At 40.9% G+C, this 23,223-nt stretch overlaps 2 protein-coding genes across 5 annotated transcripts in view; both read right to left on the bottom strand.

The window, feature by feature from the left end:
- The window catches only part of LOC116942797 (uncharacterized), a 62,111-nt gene that overhangs the window by 30,561 nt on the left and 8,327 nt on the right, over window positions 1-23,223 (bottom strand). The window contains exons 3-4 of one of the 4 annotated variants that reach the window (XM_076062474.1): window positions 22,051-22,185; window positions 18,504-18,614 (exon numbers count right to left, since the gene is read on the bottom strand). In XM_076062474.1, coding sequence (XP_075918589.1) covers window positions 18,504-18,614; window positions 22,051-22,185 — 246 coding nt within the window. Of the gene's footprint in view, window positions 1-1,294; window positions 1,493-3,996; window positions 4,376-18,503; window positions 18,615-22,050; window positions 22,186-23,223 lie in introns of those variants that run through there. The other 3 variants (XM_032955086.2, XM_032955076.2, XM_076062480.1) reach the window with 3 other exon arrangements.
- LOC142919958 (uncharacterized) lies at window positions 7,883-15,566 on the bottom strand. Its single transcript, XM_076062566.1, has 4 exons — window positions 15,062-15,566; window positions 12,992-13,059; window positions 11,289-11,607; window positions 7,883-10,796 (listed from the first exon to the last, which is right to left on the bottom strand). The coding sequence occupies exons 1-4, from the start codon at window positions 15,192-15,194 to the stop codon at window positions 10,261-10,263; spliced, it is 1,056 nt and encodes a 351-aa protein (XP_075918681.1). The 5' UTR covers window positions 15,195-15,566; the 3' UTR covers window positions 7,883-10,260.

Here is a 23,223-nt window from a genome sequence, read left to right as displayed (position 1 = left end):
TAAGAATTAAAAAAACGACTTATTGTTAATACTTGCTCTTGACCATCAAACCCATAATTATTTGGGATCTGTCCAGTTAACGTTGATATCGAGAATAAGAGCATTTTTTAAATGTCGGAATGACATAATCCCCCTCTCCTGATGCCGAGGGCAGATTGGTGAGGTTCGGGACTCTTGACACGTACAGGTGCTACGACTGTGCTGGATAGCCAGTCCAGATCGACCTATATCAGTGTTCTTCATAGCAAGGCCCGCGGGCCACTAGCGGCCCCTGGTGGCCTTTAGTGGGGCTCCTGACGTGCGGCCTCCGACAATACACAACACGTGACAACACTCCCCCATCATAGTGCTGTCAAACCCAGTGGTTTAAAATGTGTGGCGGCCCTCACACTGATGATGTCTTATCGGCGAAAGTGGCCCTTCTCTAAAAATGAGTGAAGAACACTGCCAAAGAAATTGGCTGATGGAGGAGGAGTTCAAGTTAGGTAAGAAATTGGCAGGCTCATTCTCACAGTATTCTACACCTGAAAATAAGGAGGGGCTTACCAAAACCTTTACTCAGTAGTTGGCTCTATTAGGTACAAACAGGATGAATGATTGATGATCGGTTGTTGGGGACCAACTGTTTACTGATCTCAACTATGTTAATGATGCAGTTCCTTTTAACAGAGCACCTAGCATCACGGCCCATGGCACCGACAGGATTTGACCAAGCAAATATTACTATGGGCCTTCAAACTTCCTAGACAAAAGCTAATCTTCAGATCATGGGTTTAACACGTAGGCTTTCGCGACCAATACCATCCATAAGAGGTTTTTTTTGGTTAGATCGTTGTCGCTGTCGCCTGATGAAGCTAGACGTAATTAATGGTGAAACGTCGTTCTCAGATTGTAAATGTTGTGGCTTGGGTCTCCAACACACCGATGTGCTGTACTAGTGACGAATTCGCATGTTCTGTTTACGTGCCAACCCTTACTAGTTGGCTGTGTCGGGTGGTGGCGGGTTTAACGACAAATTTACGCGATCTAACCCAAAAAACCTCTATTATTCAGATCATGGGTTGTGGCTCTGCAGCAAAAAGTGAATGCTGCAGATGTGACCATAGGCTAACTAATGTTGATGAGGGTGATGACATCGATCATGTTAATATTGATGTTCATGTTAATTTGATGATGTTGCTACCAATTATATATCACTGTACCATGCATTATGCAACGTGTTCATGTTTTATACAGATCTAATTAAGTGTAACACAAAATTATTTATTTTTAAGGTAAGTAAATACAGTATTACCTCTGTTAACGACTCCTCTTGGAACGAAGATCTTTTATAACCAAGTCGGCTAGAGAGGGAAGCTTCACCGCCCTATTTTTGCAAAAGATTAATAAATATATTTTCTGAACTCATAAGAAGCGATTCCAAAGCATGAAATTTAAAACTTACCCTGTGAACCACAGTAAAGGTTTTATGGGTTTTATCGAGTAAATCTATAAATGTGTCGTTAACATGCCATCACCCAACACAGCCAACTCGTAAGGGTTGTCACGTAAACAGACTCAAGAGCGTCGGAGCCTGGTCACCACATCTACGCCTCTATATAAGGAACGAGACAGTTGGACTTCTCCACAAATCTGGCTGTCGCCTGATGAAGCTAGTTGTAATTACTAGCGAAACGTCGTTCTCAGATTGTAAATGTTGAGGCTTGGCTCTCCAACACACCGGTGTGCTGTACTAGGGACGAATTGGCACGTTCTGTTTACGTGACAACTCTCACTAATTGGCTGTGTTGGGTGGTGGCAGATTTAACGACACATATTTACGTAATCTAACCCAAAACACCTCTACTATGGATGATATTGGTCACGAAATCCTACGTGTACCCTGTGAACTCATCCGAGTGGGATTTGATTACATTATCAATATCCAATCAGCAAAGAGCTTGGGGAGTCTCCCTCTCGGGCCCGCCATTGCTCGAGGTCATCGTGTTGATAAAATTGTATAGTTTTTTTGCAGTGACAAAAATATTTGATTACCCCCACATTAATTCATCCAAATGACCATTTAGCGCAGGGGTCGGCAACCTGTGGCTTCGGGCCCGCATGCGGCTCTTTGGCTTCTCTCTTGCAACTCTTTGGCTGCCCCCTCGCCGGCAGCCGTTTATTAACAAAAAACGTAAATCTTAAACATAATTTAATGCAAAGATCATTAGCGATGTATTAAACACGACAGGGAATGCGTCACTATAGAATGTCTTGGTGGCGACAAAATGTACAGTTTTAAAGAATAACTAAGGGGGATAAATACTAAATAGACGTATTTTATTCCATCACATATTTAGTTTGTCAGAATTTGTCACCTGCTATGTTTGTGTACAAGTAGCTCTGCGTGTGATGCGGCTCTCGAACTATTTTGGTCAAAGACAAAAACCAAAAGAATGGCTCTTCTTAATTGAAAAGTTCTTGACCCCTGGTCGAATGCAAGTGGCCCTACTTGGCAAAAAGTACAACGTAAATCCCTCTCTTTGGAAACGAAAATGCAGATCATAAGGAGGGTAGAGGCCGGAGAGATGACATTGAAGTGGTGAGTTCGTTAGGGCTAGCGCAGTCCACCTTAAAGATCATTTAAAACCAAGCAGACAAATTAAAGACGACTGTGCGGCCATGCTATCCTTTTCTACCGCCTTCTCTCTGAAGTCTTGAAACGCATCCCAATGCATCATTTGTTATATCTACCCCTGATAACAAAGTTTCTGATAACAAAGTGACGTCATGGAACGCATTTTCTTCATTTACCGAGGTATCACTCAATATTAATCATTATATGACGTTTTCTAAGCCGCACCAGTTTCAGCAAAGGGTTTCAGAGCGCTACGGAAAAATATATCTCTAGTAGTCTAGTTTATTTACCGCATCATAGGAAATAAGTAGCATTTACTACTCGGCGGTCAGGTATAGTCGGGTTTCAGGCAGAGCGTTCTAAATCTGAGGGCCAAGGACCAAAAAAAGCCAAAACTCCTAAAGTTTTTGCCGAAAGCGTGGCTGTGTGAGGAGGTCAAACTCAAATATTGAGGCAGTTCTTGAAAGAGTGCTTTGTGAATTTAGCACAATAATATTATTGGACTTTCCCACAATTTTTATCCCAAAACACATAAGTTATACATGATGTCCAGTCATGCTTGACAGATTTTCCGTCTTGAAACTCGTGAACAAATTAATGCTTCCCTTGTCAATGGCTTTGCTGCTGCTTCTAGTAAGGTTGAGACAGCCTGCTATGTAGCAGTGACATACAGAAGCAATGTGATATCCTAATGTTCGTGATATTATGGTTTTGTTGGGTTTGAAAAGCTAGTCTTACGTTTTTTTTTGTATATACCAGTCATGTAGATTTTTATTTAACAATATTTCGCGTTCAACAGTTCGTGCTACCTGCCTCATAGGTACTGGACATCTGCGAAAAAGAGCTTCATAGCTCATCGGATTCATCCAGTATAAATACATATTCAGATTCTGTGTTATCCAAAATTTAACGTTTTACCCTGCATTGTGATGGTCGTGGAGCCTCAAAGTTTAGGACGACATATTAAGAGTATTCATATGTACAGTGAAAGAAAGGTGTAATGCAATTATACACAATAGTGAAGATATAAATACTTCGTTTTTAAATAGTAAAAAAATCTCAAACATTAACGGCAAAAAACAGGTTAGCCGAAACTGAAGGAGCATCCAACGAGAATGAAAGACCAAAATAAGTTGCAACCTCCCATTGTCTGAGCGCCACAGAGAAGCAACAGAGAAAAATCGCGGGTAGTTGAGAGAGAAAAGACCATTTGGGCAGCAGAAGGGATGTAGCGACACTTGCCATCGGCTTGATGTCAATGGTGATCGGAGGCTTGGGGAGATCATGGGAGGCAATGTTTGATAACGAAAAAGATTAGGAGCAGCTGAGAGGTAGCACGCGTCTTCTTGTAGTGGGGATAAAATGTATTACACACTTACCATTGAGATGAACTTAAAAAAGATGATGCCAGAGATCAGCCCAATTGCTGCCACTTGTTTTGGCTGCATCGTTACAAACTTGGTGTCAAAATGGTGGAGCACGAAGCTAACGATGAATATCGCTGTTATGTAGCTTTTCTTTAGAGATACTTCACTGTAAAATCATGTAAATACGCCTTGTGGCCCATCAATATTTCTACAGAAGATACCCCAGTTGGATCACCAGTGGCTATGAGTATAAAACACTCAACTATTAAACACTGTTAGTGTCTCTCAAAAGGACGTGTAGACGAAGATGAATGTACCGTGCCAGTTTCTAGACTAACGACACCCAGCAATCTCTAAACACTGCGACTGCAGCTCCTTTACAAGTTCCTCATTCTGTGCGATTCGGTGTCGTTTCAGAGAAGTGGTCAAACTGGAAACACTGTGCAGGGTGGTGGTCCACATGTCTTGTGATCACCATTTAATTCTCTACTAAACCGTTATATTGTTGTCAAGATGTATTTGAAGCAGAAATGAATATGCAAAGGAAACACATTGTAGGGGTCAATTAATTGGGGGGGGGGTCAAAAGACATCTGAATCACCAGTAGAGTACCGTATTTGAAGCAAGCAAGTACAGTGTTTCGTTAAGAATGTGAGCTGCATACCGTGGAGGTTGTGCATGACTTCCTTCAAAGAAAACAATTTCTTAAAGTTTGTACACATTCAAAAAAACTCAACATGTGCATCAATAACACTGTGGCCGTACATGAAAATACAGTGTCAACAACATAGGTGACGTTTCGGGTAATCAGCCTTCTTCAGAGCCGGATAGAGAGATAAGAGGGGTTGAAAGCTGGAGACTGACAAATAATTATATATGGCAAATGTTTTAACTTGCCATTTGAATACTGTACAGGGGAACTCTTATCCACGGCGCTTGCTTTAACCCTCGACTCCGACTATTCGCGGCAGCTGAAGACGGCCGCGATAACGCCAATTACCAATGCCCCTTTTCCTCTCGTTTATCCGCGATTTGTAGCAAAAACATGCCCCGTGATCATAGCAAATGCGCGGGCGACATTTACTTTAATCATGAGATTCAGACACAAGCGAATACCCGCACGGAAACGAAGAAAAACACCGACACGAAGACACACAAAGACCGTGAGACACATACAGACACTTAGAAAGTACTGTACAGTATTATTCCGGTATTGCTACAGCTGGATGATGCCATGGTGTATTGGTTACAGCACTTGTAATCCAGCGGTCACTGGTTCGATCTTCCGGGCACGACAGGTGAGACAATGGGAAAGTTTCTCAGATCCCCCCACCTGTCATCCCAGCAGTGTAAATGGGTACACCACAGTTAGTCTGTAAGGCAGGTCCTGTGGGAATCATAAATCGTGGGTACTCTAACACATGTCCAGCGTGGAAGATTAGACCAAATGCCCTCTAAAGGGGCTCTTCCAGCAGAAGCGGCATGCACAAGAAATTGCAGGGCTGCTCCTTTACCTTTTATTCTTACAGCGCTATGAACGTCCTTGCAGAAAGCTCTGATCATATTGACCAAAAGCTATGGCGAGATGGAAATTGACAAACGTGTTCTCTTTGGTCGTGAATTTGCAAATTACATGAAAAGTAGCCATCGTGTATTGTGTGATCCTCATAATTTGGTCAAAATGTATTTCTTTTTACATGAACATTTCTGTTTAAAATATCATTGAGAGTGAGCATCATCTACGTAACCTGCTTTTTGGATTAAATTGTGTCTGCTAGTCTTTGTGCTGTTGCTACAGCCTGCACGAAGTAGTTGGTGTAACTTGACAATAATGAATGCAGCACGAGAATATGCCCGTGAAATGTCATGGTTGATGTCCCACCTACAACTCTATCTGCCACACAAAAACTCAGTTCCCCACCCGCAATCAGTCTGTAAATTATGGGAAAAAAACATCATCACAGGAAATTAGTGCAGGCTGGGAAACCATACGTTTCAAACAGCAACACAAAAACGTGTTAAAAAAGTGCCCAGTTTTTGTGCATTATGCAAAAAAACATCAGCACTTCCAGAAAATATGGGTTTTAGATATGTGGTTCCCAGACGCAGACTTCGCAGCAGTATTGGTGCTATACTGTAGCGATGAGTCCGAATTAATACAAACCGGTCTACAATTGTCAACCTCTCTATGTCAGTTACTGAACCCAAATAATAATAAATTCCACTATGACCGAGAACAAGTGACCACAATGCACCTTATTTAAGACCTATTGATGTTTTTTTGCATAATAAACAAATTGCTGAGTTTATTTTTTGCATGTATGTGTGTTGTTCCTCACCTGCAGTTTGGGGAGAGTGAGCATGTGTGGGATTTATAAATTTTACACAAACACCCATACAGACTACACACACTCATGCAGACTGCACTCAAACACAAATATACACACAATATTCACACCACAGGTGCCAGTCATCACCAAGTACAATCTGCTCCAAATCCTGTAGCATATGAGCCCATTTCCTCTCTAGCCTGTGCCATGCCCATTTATCCGACTCTTTCTATCGAAATAGGAGTTGTTTGGACATGCAATGGCTGGTCACGCTAAATGACCGAGCCAGTACATCTTTATCTCCAGAGGAGCTCACTAAAAGGAAAGTTTTCCGAGAGTTCTTCATACAATCCAGTCTAGTTAAACACAGGGCTCATCGTCGACAGGCCAACCTTAATGTTGATAACTGGTGCATGTATCCATGTAAACGGGCCTACATTTACAAAGTATGGGGAAGAGAGCACATTGCACACACAAACTTACTCATATGGGTGTTGTGAAAGGCAACACAAGGGCACCTGAGGCACCATGGCAAAACAGAAGTGTAGGTAGCCTCGTGGATTTATCTTGGGGAAAGAGAATGAATGCCATCGGATTGGGGACCGAATTCCAGACTCGGTGGCAATTTACTGTTCATATATTTTTCCCTACATTATTGCATGGGTCACACGTGGTGGGTTGTCCCCTTGGCCATCGGTTTCCATAAAATGCTTTACACCCCAATTATTGTTGGGCTCTCCTGGTGTGGTTTTGCACGTGACGTACCACCAATCACTCTTCTACACAAAGCAGACTCATCGAAAGGATGTGTCACTTTGGGGGGGGGGGGGGGTACGGTGGGAACGGGTTGAGAAGCTCATTGAGTGAGTTTTTGGTGTAGTGAGGGTGCTAATAGGTGAATTCAGTCAACGGAAAACACCTAATTGGGGAATGGCTGATTAACACTGTATTTGCACACTTTTCCAATCACACTTTTTCAATTAAAATCTAACCAGTTACATTTAAAACCTCGAAGTCAAAGTGACATGGATTGTTTGAATGTATTGTCCCTTGCAGATGTATTCAATTTTGTGCGTATTCAGTCTCAAATTATTCCCATTAGGTATCATTCTCTTCTTGATTAAAGGAAATATGCAACCCATTTTTGACGAATATCGACCACTTTTGTTTGAATTTTCCGATGCACACGAGACAGTGGGTCGTGGAAGTGTGGATGCTCCGCCCCTTGAATATGCAAATAATCTGATCATAGAGGATTTTTGGCAAAAGCGGCTATATAAGACCGCTGTTAACGCAGTTCGTGAGTGCGTACACCATGGGAGTGCAGACGATAAAATTTCTGACAGCAGCCAATGCTTAGAAGAATAAACTGGCCAAGAATGCAGAGGAACGTGCGGGAAAAGATCGGTGATGATTTAATTTAATAGATTTTATTTGTTGACATGAGTAAGAAACATTCGGCCATAAGTTGTTTTACATGACGCGTGGAGGACCTTGGTGGAATAAAAAAATAAATACAGCAGATGAACATTGCACACACGGAGTAGCAAACACATTCAAGGCAAACGACATTTAAGTCATGCACCATTCACGTAACACTGGCAGGAAATATGCGTTAAATCGGAAGCATCAAGGCACGCGAAGTCCGTTAACCACTATTGCAGATATGAATGACATCAGAAATATAACCCCATATCAAGGTATTGCAAGAAAGTGTGGAAAACGGGAATCACTTAGCCAGGGTGATAGCTACAGGGAGACACACTGCAGTATGAACGAGTTTATAGCAGTGGTTGTGCCAACATGAGAATATGACACAGACACGCAGATTTATGAGCCAGTGTTTATTTATGGCAACCATCAATCCATCAATTTGCGTATACAGAATATTGCAGAATTATGATATATTAAACCCTCAATATTACGTTCAGGTATTTTCTATTAACTTACATTGTAAATTGATATGATAGTCGTGTAGTCGTAAATATATTATCGAGGACAGAGCTCTCTGGATGTGTGCTGTGGATGACTTATAGCAGTGGCGGGTCGTGACATTTCCATTAGGTGGGGCTGTTGTGAGTGACCTCTGAAAAGCTGGTGTTCTAATTAAGAAAATCCTCATCATGTTATTGGCCTTCCCATGAAAGTATTGCTAATAAATTCCTACCAACGGTAGGCATTTATTAGCAATACGAAACAAAACAACAAAGCACTCAAATGTTGTCCCAATGACCCTGAAGTCCACACTCCACAACCCCTTTGACACTGCCAAAAGCCGTGACCTGCTATTTGCATAGTGCACCCTAACGTTGTGACATAGTAATTACAACCATGGGCGCCTTTTTCACCGCCTTGAATGGGTTTCAAACGGCGTGGCTAAAATGCGAAGTTAATCGCATTAACAGCCGCCCTAAGACTTCCCCGAGGCACAAATAAGACTGTGTTGCAGCGGTTTCTATATTTATAAATTAAAATATTATCTTCATTAGGTAATTCACGTTGAAAGAATCATTACATTTTTATCCACCCCTGAAAGGTGGATACAACAAAAGTATTAGCTCTATGCTTCTAACCGTAATGGAAAACATTTGTAACTCTCGTAAAGATTATGCACCCGAGTCCACTTCTGCCGACGCCAATGCGCCCTCTATCGCGTTCTCTCTGTTCATCCCTTAACTCAGCGGCCCCTTGTACCACAATTCATTCGTACAGCACAATGGGTTGGACCCGTTACATTTATAATTACATATCTAATACTAATTCACAAAATAAACAGCTATACAGTAGTGAAGGCAACTTCACTCCAGCCATCCATGGAACTGACAGGGTCAGCAAGTGGTCATAGTGCTTGCTGTCACTGCTACTAATTCATGGTCAAAGGCTGTATCACGTTATTTGCCTGATGTCAGGTTTCAGAGACTGAGATATTATTTCTGGGGGTTACTATCCCATATATCGTGTTTCAAATATATGAATAATAATCACAAACTGGTAACACATATTGCTTAATTCCCATATAAAAGTAAGATATTTTATATACAATAACAATTGCTGATCGAGAATGGATACCTTCACAGTTGACCAACGAGCCAGCAATTTTCAGGGCTGCTTTCAAGACCAAAGGCTCAGACTCATTAATATAACTTTGCACCAATCAAGTATGCATGCAGTGTAAACGTACACGACACAATGCAGAAAATTATGCTGAGTTCATCTGCAACGGAAAATGTGGAAATTGTACCTTTTCGCAGCAAATGAGAAAGGGATCCACAGGAAGTTAATCGGGCCAGAAACGATGTTGTGTAGAGTGGCACCATGGCACTGATGTGTGGGTGTGCAGTGCAACTGATATGCACAATTTGGAAATACAGTACAACTATTGTTATTTGGAACTGTCTTATCTATGCAGTTAGACATATTTGTCATTCCTGCCTTCAAATTGGCAGTTTCTATTATCTGCAATTTTGATGATTATAAGAGGGTGGGTGGACCAGCAGATGGGTGAAAACTTTTATATTATCTGTGATATCCACATATATGTGGAAAGCCATGGACTGTGCTGCAGACCAATTACAGCCCAAAGCAAGAGAACATTGTGCCATTCGGAAATTGCAAATAGTACCCCTTCCTATAATGCAAATTTAACTGGCTGGCAAGGCTCAGCTTGTCCATTATGGTTACATGGGTGTCTTTGATAATCAGATAATTTGAAAAAAAATATTTGGATGTTGAAACATCTGAAGACGGAATGACTACGTTTGGAGAAGTATATTTTATGTAACATCTTTTCTTACCTTTAATTCTTTAGATATAAAGGTTATGAGTGCATGTGGTAGAGAAAACAATATTACCTGTGATATCCGTGTAAAATAACTAAGAGGAGCTGCATGGCAATTTGATCCTGTTTATAATTCTCCACGGATAAATTATGAAACCTATGTCCAATTTAATCGTTGTTAACAGGCTCAATAGTGAGGACCCCAGACCACACCCATAGGGCAACATGCAGGGGTTCAGAAAAGTGAGCATAAAATGTGTGTAGATGCTTATTGTTGTCAGCATTGTAAAATAACAGAACCCGTTTATCATAGTCCAAGCCAACACCGATTCTGCGAGGATGTTCACCCACTTCCAGCTCCGTGCTATGCTGGTCGTGCCAGGCCTTGTATTTGTTCTTGTGTTTCCATAAACACCAGGACCTGCTGTTAAATCCAACCAGGCATGCACTGTCTGGTTCTTTACGTAGAATACTCTGGTAAGAGACACCAACACGAAGGTTGTCCACGTCCCCCACATTCACCACCCAGAAGTGGCATCCTTCAGAGAAACTCTCAGCAGACAGCACCTGTGACCAGTATTTGAACCGATCTGGGTGATCGGGTTTTTCTGGAGGGCTCTTGAGCCATTCTGCTGTCTTCCCATCATCTGAGATGTTAAGTTCTTCATGTGCAGTGTTTGGATTAAGAGTTGGAGAGCATTTTACTGCAATGAAACCAGTGAAACATGTGAACAGATATTCACAACCAGAGTTCAGTAAATGAATCCCAGATTTATAACGCCTCCTATTCAGCAAGAAAAAATTAGATGGAAGCATAGATTATATTATTATATTGCTATTGAAACTATTACTTAATGTGTCTGTACTCAACAATACGATTGCCTCAGTTTTTATGTAAAAACAAGTTTTTAAATCCTAATTTACCTGTAATGCATATTAAAACTATACCTAGCAGAAAATTACGTGACTTAAAATATAACCTATGCAAAAAAGTTATTTTCATCCTTTCGTATTGATATCCATGATTAACGAGTTTTTAAATACTAATTTTACCTGTAATGCATATTAAAAGCATACCTAGCAGAAAATTACGTGACTTATGCAAAAAAGTTATTTTCATCCTTTCGTATTGATATCCATTATTAACGAAGTAAAGTCTCACAATGAGGCCCATTTGCCCATCAGATCCCACATACCGGCAGAGTCAAGCAGGGTCTGCAGCTGCGTTTGCTTATTCTGTCCTGCAAGGATCATCTCCAGGAGCCCTTGACACTTCTCCTCACCCTCAAGAATAAAGTAATTGAGTATAAAAATTGCACGTGCTGAGATGTCAGTAATTTCATAAACCCCCCAGTACACGTGTATATTAATCTTGTATTTTTTATCCATCTCGTACAAGAAATAGAAGGTGTTTTCAAAGATGGATTTATACACTTCTGGCAGCAACTCATGGAACTGCCGCCAAACTTCAGCATTACTAGACTTCATTCTCTTCTCGATGAACATTCGTGGCTCCTGTCCACATGGGAAAGAAGGCACAATGGGAATTGTTTAATGGTATTTCTATCGTTGTAGATTTTACTCTTGCATTATTTGACATCCTTCCTCCAGAGTTGCTAAAAGAGAGTTACATATTGGGTGCATATTATTGAAACACTTACATTTCTGTAAAGGGATAAATGGCCCTGTCATTGTAATCTGGAATTTCCTCTAATGGTTTAGGACTACCCAAGGCATTGAGCTATATTTGTCCAGGATCCCACAATTGTTATAAAGGTGATAACTGACTTTCAAAAGATATCATTTTACAGTTTCACTGCTTACTATCCATCTTCCTTTGATAGTTTTCAGTTCTCCAGTGCCAATACTGTATGAACGTATGTATCTACAGCAAGATGCATGCTTATAGTGATTCTGATTAGAGCTAAGATATCCAGTTATTTTGTGGAATATATTATATTTGTTTCGGAGTACTCTGCCAGTTATTGGATTGATTATGTGATTAATTGGCTTATGCAGATAAAAGTTGGAAACACATCTCACCTCTGGTCCCATATTTGCTGTTGGGTGGGAAGTGACGTAGGAGCTTGGTGATGTACATTGCATCATCAGCCGCGTCACAGAGTGGAGCTTGTATGGAAATTTACAGTAAGCGTGGAACCATTGGTCCAACGGTCTATCCACATGTCAACGTTGGCTCAACATTGAATGTATACTGGGTTCCCATCTTCGGGAGGCATTAAGTGGGGCAGTTGCCAGTTTTAAATAGCCAGAGCAATTGACCACAGCAACGTAGTCAATACAATATTATAGTTAATGGATACATTTAATTGATTCATCATTCCAGCTATAGCTGCGATTGAATGTGTGACATGGGAGGTTTTGTTGTATGAGTAAATGTAGTTAAGACATTGGAAAATATATTGCGATTGGCAATACATTCGTATTCTGATATTGGATGAGGATCTGTCTTCATAGCTTCAATCCCACAGCATCTCAAAGCGAATTAAAAATGCAGTGAAATGCAAAACAATGGAAATAGAGCAAAAGACAGAGTAAGAAAAAGAGATAAAAATTATACGAAAGATCCATGGCCGAGGAACATGACAAACAGTGACCACAGCAAGTACAATCGGGCAACATTCAGACAACAGAGTCCCAGCACCAGCAGAGTCCCAGGGAAGTCTTGAAAAACATGATGGGAAATACTTCGGCTAACCCTTTAAGACCCTACCAAATCACCACCAAAAACCACAACGCCACACCAAAAGTAGGTGTAAGATAGTTTTTGGAGAGTCTACACACCACAATTAGACAGTGGAAGGCTCCACAAGAGTACATGAGTTCCTGTGATGCAATGTCATGGGAGCCAGGCCCCAGCATATGCTGCTTGATTTACCTCAAGGACAGCCTTGAGCACTTCCACACGAAGAAGGGGCACAGTCTCCGTCACTTTGCCAGAATAATCTGTTCCCGTACAAGAAGACAATATGACACATGTCCACTCAGTAGCATCTACTGAAAGCATTGCTAATGATGATTCTGTATGCGTTATGCTGTTATGACTATGGTATTATGGGAGTGTGTCTAAAAGTGAACCTGCTCTGTTCGTAGTAAACTTCAAAACGTGGAGTAAAAACGATTGCAAGGCACGTGATATTAGTGATGGTACAGGTGTGAGATTATAGGATGGTGTTATCAGTCATTAGATGTGCACTGAAACAATTGTACAGCAATTATTTTGCTATATTAATTCATCTGCTGTGCATGATGCAAGCTCTCATTAGCAACCAAATATTCCGACTAAAACATACTGTTTCTGATATCTTGACTAACATTTATTTAAGTTAGATTTTGTGTTTAAATGCACAATTATTAGCAATGTGGAAAATCTCCAAGGTAATGTGTCAGCTGTTTCATGAAGATGGAATTCTGGTCCTAAATGTGAAGCAGATGTTTGGATCCATAATACAGCTTTTTTGGATTAGATCGCGTAAATATAAATGCGTCGTTATACCAGCCACCACCCAACACAGCCAATTGGTAAAGTTTGTTACGTAAACAGAACATGCCAATTCGTTACTAGTGCAGCATATCGGGGTGTTGGAGAGTAAATCCACAACATTTACAATCTGAGTACGACGTTTCGCCAATAATGACAACTAGCTTCATGAGGTGACAGCCAGATTTGTGGAGATATCCTCCTGTTTCGTTCTTTAATAGAGGAATAGATGTTATGTCTTCACTTGTGAGCCCCTCACTTGCAAAGGCCAGGAATGCATATAAATTATAATGGGTATCCATTACTGGTTGGATTATTAATATGTTAATCAACGCACAGTATGCATGCACATTATGGATGCATATTGTTCTTGTGCATCCTGTCGTTTGTGTGCACGAAAATAACATTAAATGATATTATCTACTTACAGGTAATCCCCATCGACTTATGGTGACCTGTATAGGCATGCAGTTAAACAGTGTATTGCTTGGATGACAGTATCAATGTACAATAATATTGGAGAGTAACACATTTTCTTTCGTATGGGTGGAAGCTGATCAGCTAAATTTATGTCGAGGTTGCTGAACCAGTGAAAAGTTGCAGGAAGAGCCTGATGATTATCTGAAATTCTACAAGTTAATTTTTAAAAGCGGGTAGTGCCAGACTATGTGCTCCAAGGTTTGAGATTGTGTCTGCTATCACACTGTGTTCTATTCTTAAATTTTCAGTGCATAAAATAGACACATCTGCCATGCGATGTTCTGATTCAGATAAATACTGCCCATTTTTTGCAGGGCAAATTGTAATTGGTAATTTCTTCCGTGAACTCTGTGATTCTGTGCTGGTTAGGGACTTTGGCAGTGTTGCAGGTGACTCACTCCCAGGACTCAAGTTGAATGAGGGCACTTTGAGAGCTTATGCTCGATCTCACAGTGGGTTCCAGGATATTAATCTAGACTTTCTGAGGTTCTGAAGGTTCTAATGAATTGGCAAGTTTGGCGTGGCCATAAAGCATTTATAGTTGTGGGGTGTTTTTGTGTCTTTGAAATATTTAGGTAGATGTTTGGTGATATTTTGTTGACGTTAGTTACATTGAAGAGTAGTGTGCAGCACGAACAAAGAAAACATTGAAACAAATCAACACAATACAATTATTATATATACATAGTGGTGTCTATATTGAGACGCATCATATTCATTATTGTTGACTGGAAACTCAAGTTAATATTTAGCATTATTCAAATGCTGCGCAATAACATTGTAATAAGCAGGAGTACTGCAGAGTGTTATCTTGGACATTGCCCATTTTCCTTCAAGTTTTTTGTGATGGTGATGTGCACTTGGACATCTTCCAATTAATCTACAGCCCTTATTAGTTGTCTCATGAATCACGGATGGGCCACTCATGAAGCATTGGGCTCATTATGAAACAATGCAAGTTACATAAAATGCTGTAATGTTTCTTACCAAAGGGGTATGAGCATTTCTTCTTCCGACAAATCAATAAGGCCACCACCGCCACCAGAAGAATGAAGGTCACAATTCCAGCAAGAATTGTAATGTTTTTTTCTGCAGGTAGCAAATGGCAGAGGACAAACATTCAGCATGCATATTTATTGACATATACAATTCATTGCCAAGACTATTGATTATCACCCTCTGAAATAATATTACATCGACACCAGTGCTTATGTTTTTATATCAGTGCATGAACCAATTTACTTTTGGGAGCAATGTTGTCTCGTAACATGTGTTTAAGCCGAAACTTTGGGATGGTTTATACTTTCAGAGTCTCATCAGCAGCGTGGCCAATTCAACAAATTCCAGGCAGCGAGATGTTGTAGGTAAGAGCTTTCCACAAACATTGTGATGACTGGTCATTGCCACGCTAAATTTGCTTTCCTGTAGGGATCTGCTTAATGAAGTAAATATGCACAATGAAGCCTGATGGATCAAAGTATATATTAATTTTAACATGCTGTGGTGGGCAATAGGGGACAATGTAGCAAGATTCGTTGTTGTCGCGTGAATCTATGCAACCCCTCTTCAGCAGCCCCCACTCACTAAAGTTGTGCAATCTAGCTAAATAACACCCATAATCCATATGTATAAATGTATGTTGAAGTTCTTTCGCACTGCACATACCCAACCGTGCGAATCGGAGTTGCGCGGGAAGTTAAAAAAAACTTAGCACAAAAATCAGTTCTAAAGAAATAAGTTTTAATTCTCCATGTTAATGTGCACAGATCCAGTGGTTTGCTAACATCGAAAGGAAGAACATTCCAGACGGCCGCACAAGCACATCTGAAAGCTCGTGATGCAGTGACCGACTTTGCTCGATGGCTCGCTAAAAGCCACTGCGATGATGACCAGAGTTTGTGTGATGGTTTATGCTCCTTGAGATCAGCAAGGCATTGTGGTTAATTTGTGGCAAGCACTTTGTGTGTATTAAGTGCGACCTTATAATCTATTCGATTGGCAACCGGAAGCCAATGCAGCTCGGCGAGCACCGGACGAACATGATCAGATCTTGCAGTACCCGTCACAACACATGCCAAATAATTTTGTACACGCTGCTGATTGGTAATGTTTTTTGCGAGACGTCTGTCCATACTATGCTACACGCCACCGTGTTGGCTATGTCACGACTCAATTGACAACAGGGCTGTACATCTGTACTGTACAAAATAATTATGGTTTCGTTTGTTGATTTCATACAATCCACAAACAAATACGAAAACACATTTTTACAATTGTGCAAAAACACAGAAGAACCTGATTTTAACTCCAATGGGATCTTCAGAGTGGTGCCTTGCAGTGTGAAAAAAAGCTGTATTTGATTTTTCAGATGGTACGGTCAAATAATTAAATTAATATCTATGTAGCCATAATATTAGGTTGTTTTACTCGCGCTGAGCTGTTTTGAGAAACTGCATGAATTGTATGAACTGCAAAATTCAAGTAGGAATTGGTATCACCTCCAAACCATCCACCTGCAACCATTTGCGCTTGGGGTATATAATCCATAATCTCGGTTATGCTGGCTCATTATTATGACATAAACATCGCATGAGCACTTTGTAAGAAAATCAACCTGTTTAATACTTGAAGCACAGTAGATTGACATAGAAATGGGGGTGCAAAGGTGGTGCAGTGGTTTGCGCAATGTTCCATGATCCTGGCAATGTGAGTTTGTGACCAGCCACGGCTAGCATCACTGGCATCTGAACTGGTCCTGTCCAGATCCTCCCCTCTTCACCAACTCACACGAACCAACGTGGAGACGTACGGTCAAACAATACACACAACTGAAACGCCATGGTCGAGTCTTTATCTAACACCCGTTTGACAAAGGGCTTCACTACATTGCTGTCTTTGAGTAAATATTCAGAAATTTTGATGGCAATAGATAGTCGCGTGTTATAAAATATATCATGTTTTGACATCTTTGTCTCGGTTTTTTCCACCTGTTGTCATTCTGAAGAATTGTCCTCCGATTCTTTCTCTTTCCTCTATCTGAATGAATAGCAACTTACAAATCTACGTCTAAATTAATTACGTATGAAAAGCCTTCAGTTGATGGGTGGTGGGTTTCTTTAAAGCATGTTTTGCATTTTTGGAGGTCAGTGGTTCACTATATGATCTACGTTTCTGCAATTGCATACCATGGCCTTCAATTTGTACTTGTGAAAGTAGTAGTGCTGATCTACCATGATTTACATTCTTCTGGTTAAATGTAAACTATTGTTTTTAAGGTAGATTGAATCTATTTTTAGTGGGATCAGCAATCCGATGCTTCTTAATCATATTAGTGTTCACACAAATCTTTCGCCATTTCTCTGATGTGCTGAAACTCAAATATAAAGACTTTGACTTGCACGATCTCAAGCAGTAGTTTAATATATTTCTTGAGCTTCTTAGATGGGCAGGTTAGGATTGATTAAATGCAGCTGTAATCATGAATATTTATTTGTTTGCAGACATCTATAAGAGACATGTTCTATAGCACAGAGAGGCAGAGTAAAATAGTTAACTTTATTTTGCTGGTGACAATCCTCATTGTAATGTTTAAGATGTTCGTTGGTGTGGTACCTCTCAGCCCAAAGAGGAGCGCAGAGTGTTGTGTAAAGTATACTTGTGTGTGCATGTCTGATTCACAACTAGCGTGATATCAGTCAGCACAACTCAGTATAACTGCGTCATCGACAATCGTCTTGATATCCAGAATTGCATGTGACAACAATGGCATGGGTCAACTTGTGCAGTGGAAAAGTATCTCATGCCTCTTGAGAATCACCACGCTGCCATGGCATGGCCCCAGCATGGCTCGGATGTGCAAATATAAAACAGGTATAAGATGAATGTGTAGTGTAAGCACATCTGCTCTCCAACAAATGTCTGTAAGTTTCTGGATATGGTTACCTTTTTTCATCAATCTTCAATGGTAGATCTGGTTTCGATCAACAGTACCCCCAAAATATTTTAGGAATGTCTGATTATAGACTTCCTTGCTGCAAATAGACATTTGATTCAGCAATTACTAGCTAATTGTTCCAATGGAATGCTGTAGCCATGGTCTTGTATGGAGTTGCCAATGTCGGAAATATTCACGGTTTGGTCCTTGGTGAAGGAAGAGACTTCACACATGTGTAGTAAGGGAAATATCATGTGTGTATACATTTCTCCGATGTGTGTGGCATGTCAGTTAATAAATGCATAATGATGGGGCAAGTACGAAGCTCTGCCTGGTACCTTAATACTCGAAACAGCCCTACTGACAAGATTTCAATGACGACCAAGATGTGTAAATTATTTTCCATTTGCAAGTTTGTGCATTTCCTGATGCTAATCGCTCTTAATTGAATATCTTGGTATCAGAGGCGATAGAGACGAATATGACATTTCTCACCTGTGTTTGACGTAACTCCACAAGGCTGTGAAGGATGAGGCCAACTGTATCCATCCTTCAACTGACACACAGTGTCACTCGTGACAGTACAGTCCTGTTGAACATCTTCATCTACACATCAGAGAACAAAATGAAACTTAGTTTAATTGCAGTATTGTACTGCGTGTTTAATGTACAAAATGTTGGTCTTGGCAATATGTCCCAAGTTGCTATAACTTTAGCATAGTGTACATTACAATTTGGTAATATGATGGAACTTAATAATAGGGGTTTTCCCTTTTTTCTGGCAACAAAACTGAAACCTTTTTACAAGGATTCATGTCTGCATTAACCACAATACCTGCAGTCAAAATGCAAACCAAAAAAATACTATGATAATGTATGCATTGTCCTTGAAACTGATTGGTCCACACCAAGGGACGGCTTTCTTTTGAGCCTCGACCCAATTGGTGCTCGAACAGATGACGCCAAAAGGCGTACAGCTCAAAGACAATGCACTATCAAAGTTTTGTTGCCAGAAAAAAGGGGAAAAACCCTATTATTACATTTTGGTACTGGCAAAGGAGGTCTAATGATGTAGATGCTCACCCCGAGCCCTCATTACTTTGATAGTGCATTGTCTTTGAGCTGTACGCCTTTTGGCGTCATCTGGTCGAGCACCAATTGGGTCGAGGCTCAAAAGAAAGCCGTCCCTTGATCAGTTTCAATGACAATGCATATATTATCATAGTTTGTTTGCATTTTGACTGCAGGTATTGTGGTTAATGCAGACATGAATCCTTGTAAAAAGGTTTCACGATGGAACTTGTATATTTGATGGCTCTTGAGAACAGGGTAATTGATAAACGAATCTTAACGGACACAAAAAACCGCCACTTTTTTCAAATTTTCTTGTTGTGGTTTTCACACCTGATGATGATTGCTTGTGTTGCAGTCGAAACGTCGTGATAATTTTATTGTTTTATATTTTTATTATTTTATTGTTTCCCTTCTACGTGATTTTACCGAAAGAACCAAGAATATGAATCCCTGCAGTCACGAAAGCTTTAAATCAAAATTTAAACTAATCTTTGTTGTAACTTGCTGATCCGCCCCTCCTAGATATCTGTGAAAAGAAACTTCAAAGCTAATCGGATTCCTTCAGTGGAAATGAAGATTATGATTAGAATGTATGGATGAGAGGAGTTACTCGCTGATCATTATAATCGAACAGTGGGTCGCATTTACCTGTGGCATGGCATTCGAGAATGCATGCCGCAATGCAGCTCAGCTCAAACAATTATTGGAATTATAACCGAGGCGACATGAGGTCAGTTTATCTAATCTTGTCTCACTTGTGGAGGTTCATCAGAGATGAGATGGGGGACCAATTCGATGGCAGTTTAGGAAGTCATAGATGTTGCCTCTCCTCTTTAATGTTGCATAGTATTCAATTTGTATCACCTGGCGTTGTGTGTATGAGAAGACTAGAAACACAATTTATTCGGGTGACATTGCCCTGTAATCTGCCAGCATTGGAGATAGTGGCTTAGTGGATGTTGCCATGGACTCTATTGACTGTAATTGTGGACATTTTAGATGAGTTGTGAATAACCAGGATATATTAATCTCAACTCTTAAATAGGAATTGCTAGATCTTCCAATGATGTCATATCTGCATATTATTTCACACTCCCCAGGTTCCTGTGCATTGATTCATCCTCTTTTTAACGGTTTCATTTCAGATTTTAGTATTCTAATAGTATATAGTTTTGTTATTAGACCATCTTATATTCCCGACTTATTATACATTTCTCTTTTGTCTATAGTGCCTTTTCAACATCTGCAACTGCTTGAGCCAATTGATGTGAAACCCGACCCGCCATCTTGTCCTCACCCTCCTGACTGCGGTCTGCTGGACCGCAGTGTGATCGGGGAGTACCGGTTCAAACTGTTTGTGCCATCTTCTTCTTCTGAGCAGCTCAATATTGTGATGGCCATATTCTTTAAGTTACCATACAAAGCAGGCGTTACCAAAAAGATTGCCAAAATTTTAAACAAACACAAGATCCAGGTCCGATTTAGTACAGTACACAAAATCCGTAATCTAATCCCATCTGTAAAGGATGCCATTCCTGACTTGCAATACCCTGGTGTCTACAAACTAAGTTGCATCTGTGGTGACTTACATTGCATCTGTCGTGACTTACATTGGGGAAACGAAACGTCATGTCTCTGACCGTATCCGCGAGCACAAGTCAGATCTGAAACACGGCAGAACTAATTCCTCCACCGTTGCTGATCATTGCTATAACGCTGTGGGCTCTCATGATATTGTTTTTTCCTAGACCAAGGTGCTCTGCAAACCGTCTGGCTACTATCGAAGGTTTGTTCATGAAGCCATCCAGATATACAAACATAGACGTAACTTCAACCAAGAAGATGGATACAAATTGAGCAATCATTGGAAAGATGTTATTAACCAGGTAAAAATGTAACTGTTCATAGTTGTCCCATCTTATTTATCAGGCACTAGTCTATTTTACCGAGTTAATTGCATCCCCAGCGTTTAGCAGTACTGCTATTTTGCTTTGGGTGCCCTCATCGGTTTTGGCTGCAGTCTTTGCCGCTGCTTCGCTTTCTCTTCCCCCCCGCGCATCTCCAGCTCCCTCAGCCTCTCGCTTCCAGCCCCACCCACTTCCCCCCCCCCGCCCAGTCTCACGTTCCCAGTCCCTAACGTCCATGCAACGCGCCCCCTCTCCCCCTATCCCCCCCTCCCTTCGCCACCCCCCCACCCCCTCTCTGACTTATATAACCTCCTTAACCCCGGCATCTCTCCCACTTCAGTTAAAAAAAAAATCTTGCTGTGGTTTTTACACCTGATGATGATTGCTTGTGTTGCAATCGAAACGTCATGATTCAATTTACTTTTATTTATTTTTATTTTTTACCAATGTGACTTTACCGAAAGAACCAAAGAGTATGGATCTTTGCAGTCACGAAAACTTCAAATCTAGAATTCTTTAAGTTATTTAAGATGGAGACCTTTTCTCATGAATGAAGAAAGACGATCGTCATATGTAGCAACAAAATGGATAGCAGCCTGCTCAAGTTAAGATAAAGGAAGATCAGCTCGAGGATTGGGGCCCACTGTCTGCCCTTGCAATCAAGCACCGACCCCAGCCTCTTGTGGAGCAAAGCGCGTCCCACTTGGAGTGCTGTGACCCCATGAAAAAACCAGATTTTTTTTCTCAGCCCACCTTTCTCGTCATGGATCGACCCTCGTCATGTATGGTACGTTCACAGATGGAATGTAAAGTGCAGCCTATGAAGCAACATGCTTTCAAACAACCTCGGATTGCATAGACCTTTGTCCTCTTTTTAAAATATATCATACACCACGACCTACTTTCTAACCAATTGCAAGGTGATATAACGAACTTTCTCATCCATTTGGTTACTTAACCTAATTTCACTTAGAGTGATTTATTAACCTTTGTTGCATGCATCTCCACACTCAAATAACACCTATATACACACCCGAAACCTACTGATGTGGAACTCTTACAGAGAATATTGCAGGTGCTGCACTTTTTGCATTGAGGATCACGGTTTGCATCGTCCATGTAGTCCTTCCCTGGCATGCAAGGTGTGCATAAAGATTGGTCGCCATTGTGAAAGCAGTCATAAAGCCACTTGCTTCCTGTAAAATGGACAAGTTCAAGTAATCATGTTGTCAGGAAATAACTTTTGTGTGATTAAATATCACATATCAATACTTTTACTTCAAACACATTATTCAATGTGGATGCATTTTTAATTGATGACGTTATTTATACAAAGCATAATATTAATTCCAAAACATTCATTTCTGATGCCTTTTAATGTTACTCTCTGGCCTGCTGTAATACATATCACAATATCATTAGTTTGAGCAATGAAAAAAGACATTTCAGAATGTTTTAGCTTTTTACAAGGTAAGGCCCACTGAGCTATATAGCTCTTTTTCAGAAGCGACCTGGCCACAAATGATAGCTCATCATATGAAAATGTTTCGCAGCCAATTACTTAAAATGGTCATTGACACACAGCTGAGTGCTGAAACGCTGATTAAATATAATATAGCCCATTGGTGACCAACTTTAGCCTTCCCAGGTATATAATAGAAATGCTCTGTTGCAAGTGTAGTGACATATAATGTGTCACGATGGCACCTGGCGCCAGTTACTGATAGGAGAACTGGGAGTGAGTAGCCCTCTCTGACAGCAGGGTGTGCTATGTAATGGAAAAGGGTCCCCAAAGGGCATGGTTCTGGTGGCTGGCAGAGAGAGGGCATGTGAGGACGTAGCAGCCCGATTTTCTGAGAAGGGCACGTGACAGGACAGGGTAAGGATATGGGCCAAAGGTGGCAGAAGGGACACGTGGTGTATGGCCCAGAATCTTATGGTGAGGCAGAGCCAGGCCACGCTGGGGGGCATAAAAGGGAGGTCCTGGGCTCCCATCGTAGCTGTCTGCTGGAATGGAACCCGCTGTGCTACGTTGTCTCCTCGGTCTCCGGTCTTCGTGCTCGGCATCGTGGATCAGGCAGTGTGCTGACTGACCTGACCCGTTTATGTAGTTACCCCGTGGTTACCAGTTATGTAGTTATCCCGTTGTGGTTACGTTTATATAGTTACCCCATTGCAGTCATAGAATAAACGTGTTGCCTCCTTAGTTAAGTGTGTCTCTCAGTGAACCCACT

The sequence above is a fragment of the Petromyzon marinus genome, chromosome 1 (assembly GCF_048934315.1).
Source record: "Petromyzon marinus isolate PM22_M1 ecotype Great Lakes invasive population chromosome 1, UKy_Petmar_22M1.pri1.0, whole genome shotgun sequence".
NCBI classification, from domain to species: Eukaryota; Metazoa; Chordata; class Hyperoartia; order Petromyzontiformes; family Petromyzontidae; genus Petromyzon; species Petromyzon marinus.
The sequence above is the reverse complement of the archived record's forward strand: the minus strand, read 5'-3'. Positions and strand labels throughout refer to the sequence as shown.

Bases quoted from the DNA above. Each gene is read 5' to 3' on its own strand.
- LOC142919958 (XM_076062566.1), bottom strand. From the start codon at position 15,194: ATGTTTGTCCTCTGCCATTTGCTACCTGCAGAAAAAAACATTACAATT. The intron at 13,060-15,061 runs GTAAGAAACATT...GTACGGGAACAG, and splicing joins GAAATGCTCATACCCCTTTG to ATTATTCTGGCAAAGTGACG. The intron at 10,797-11,288 runs GTATGTGGGATC...GTTTCATTGCAG, and splicing joins GACCCTGCTTGACTCTGCCG to TAAAATGCTCTCCAACTCTT.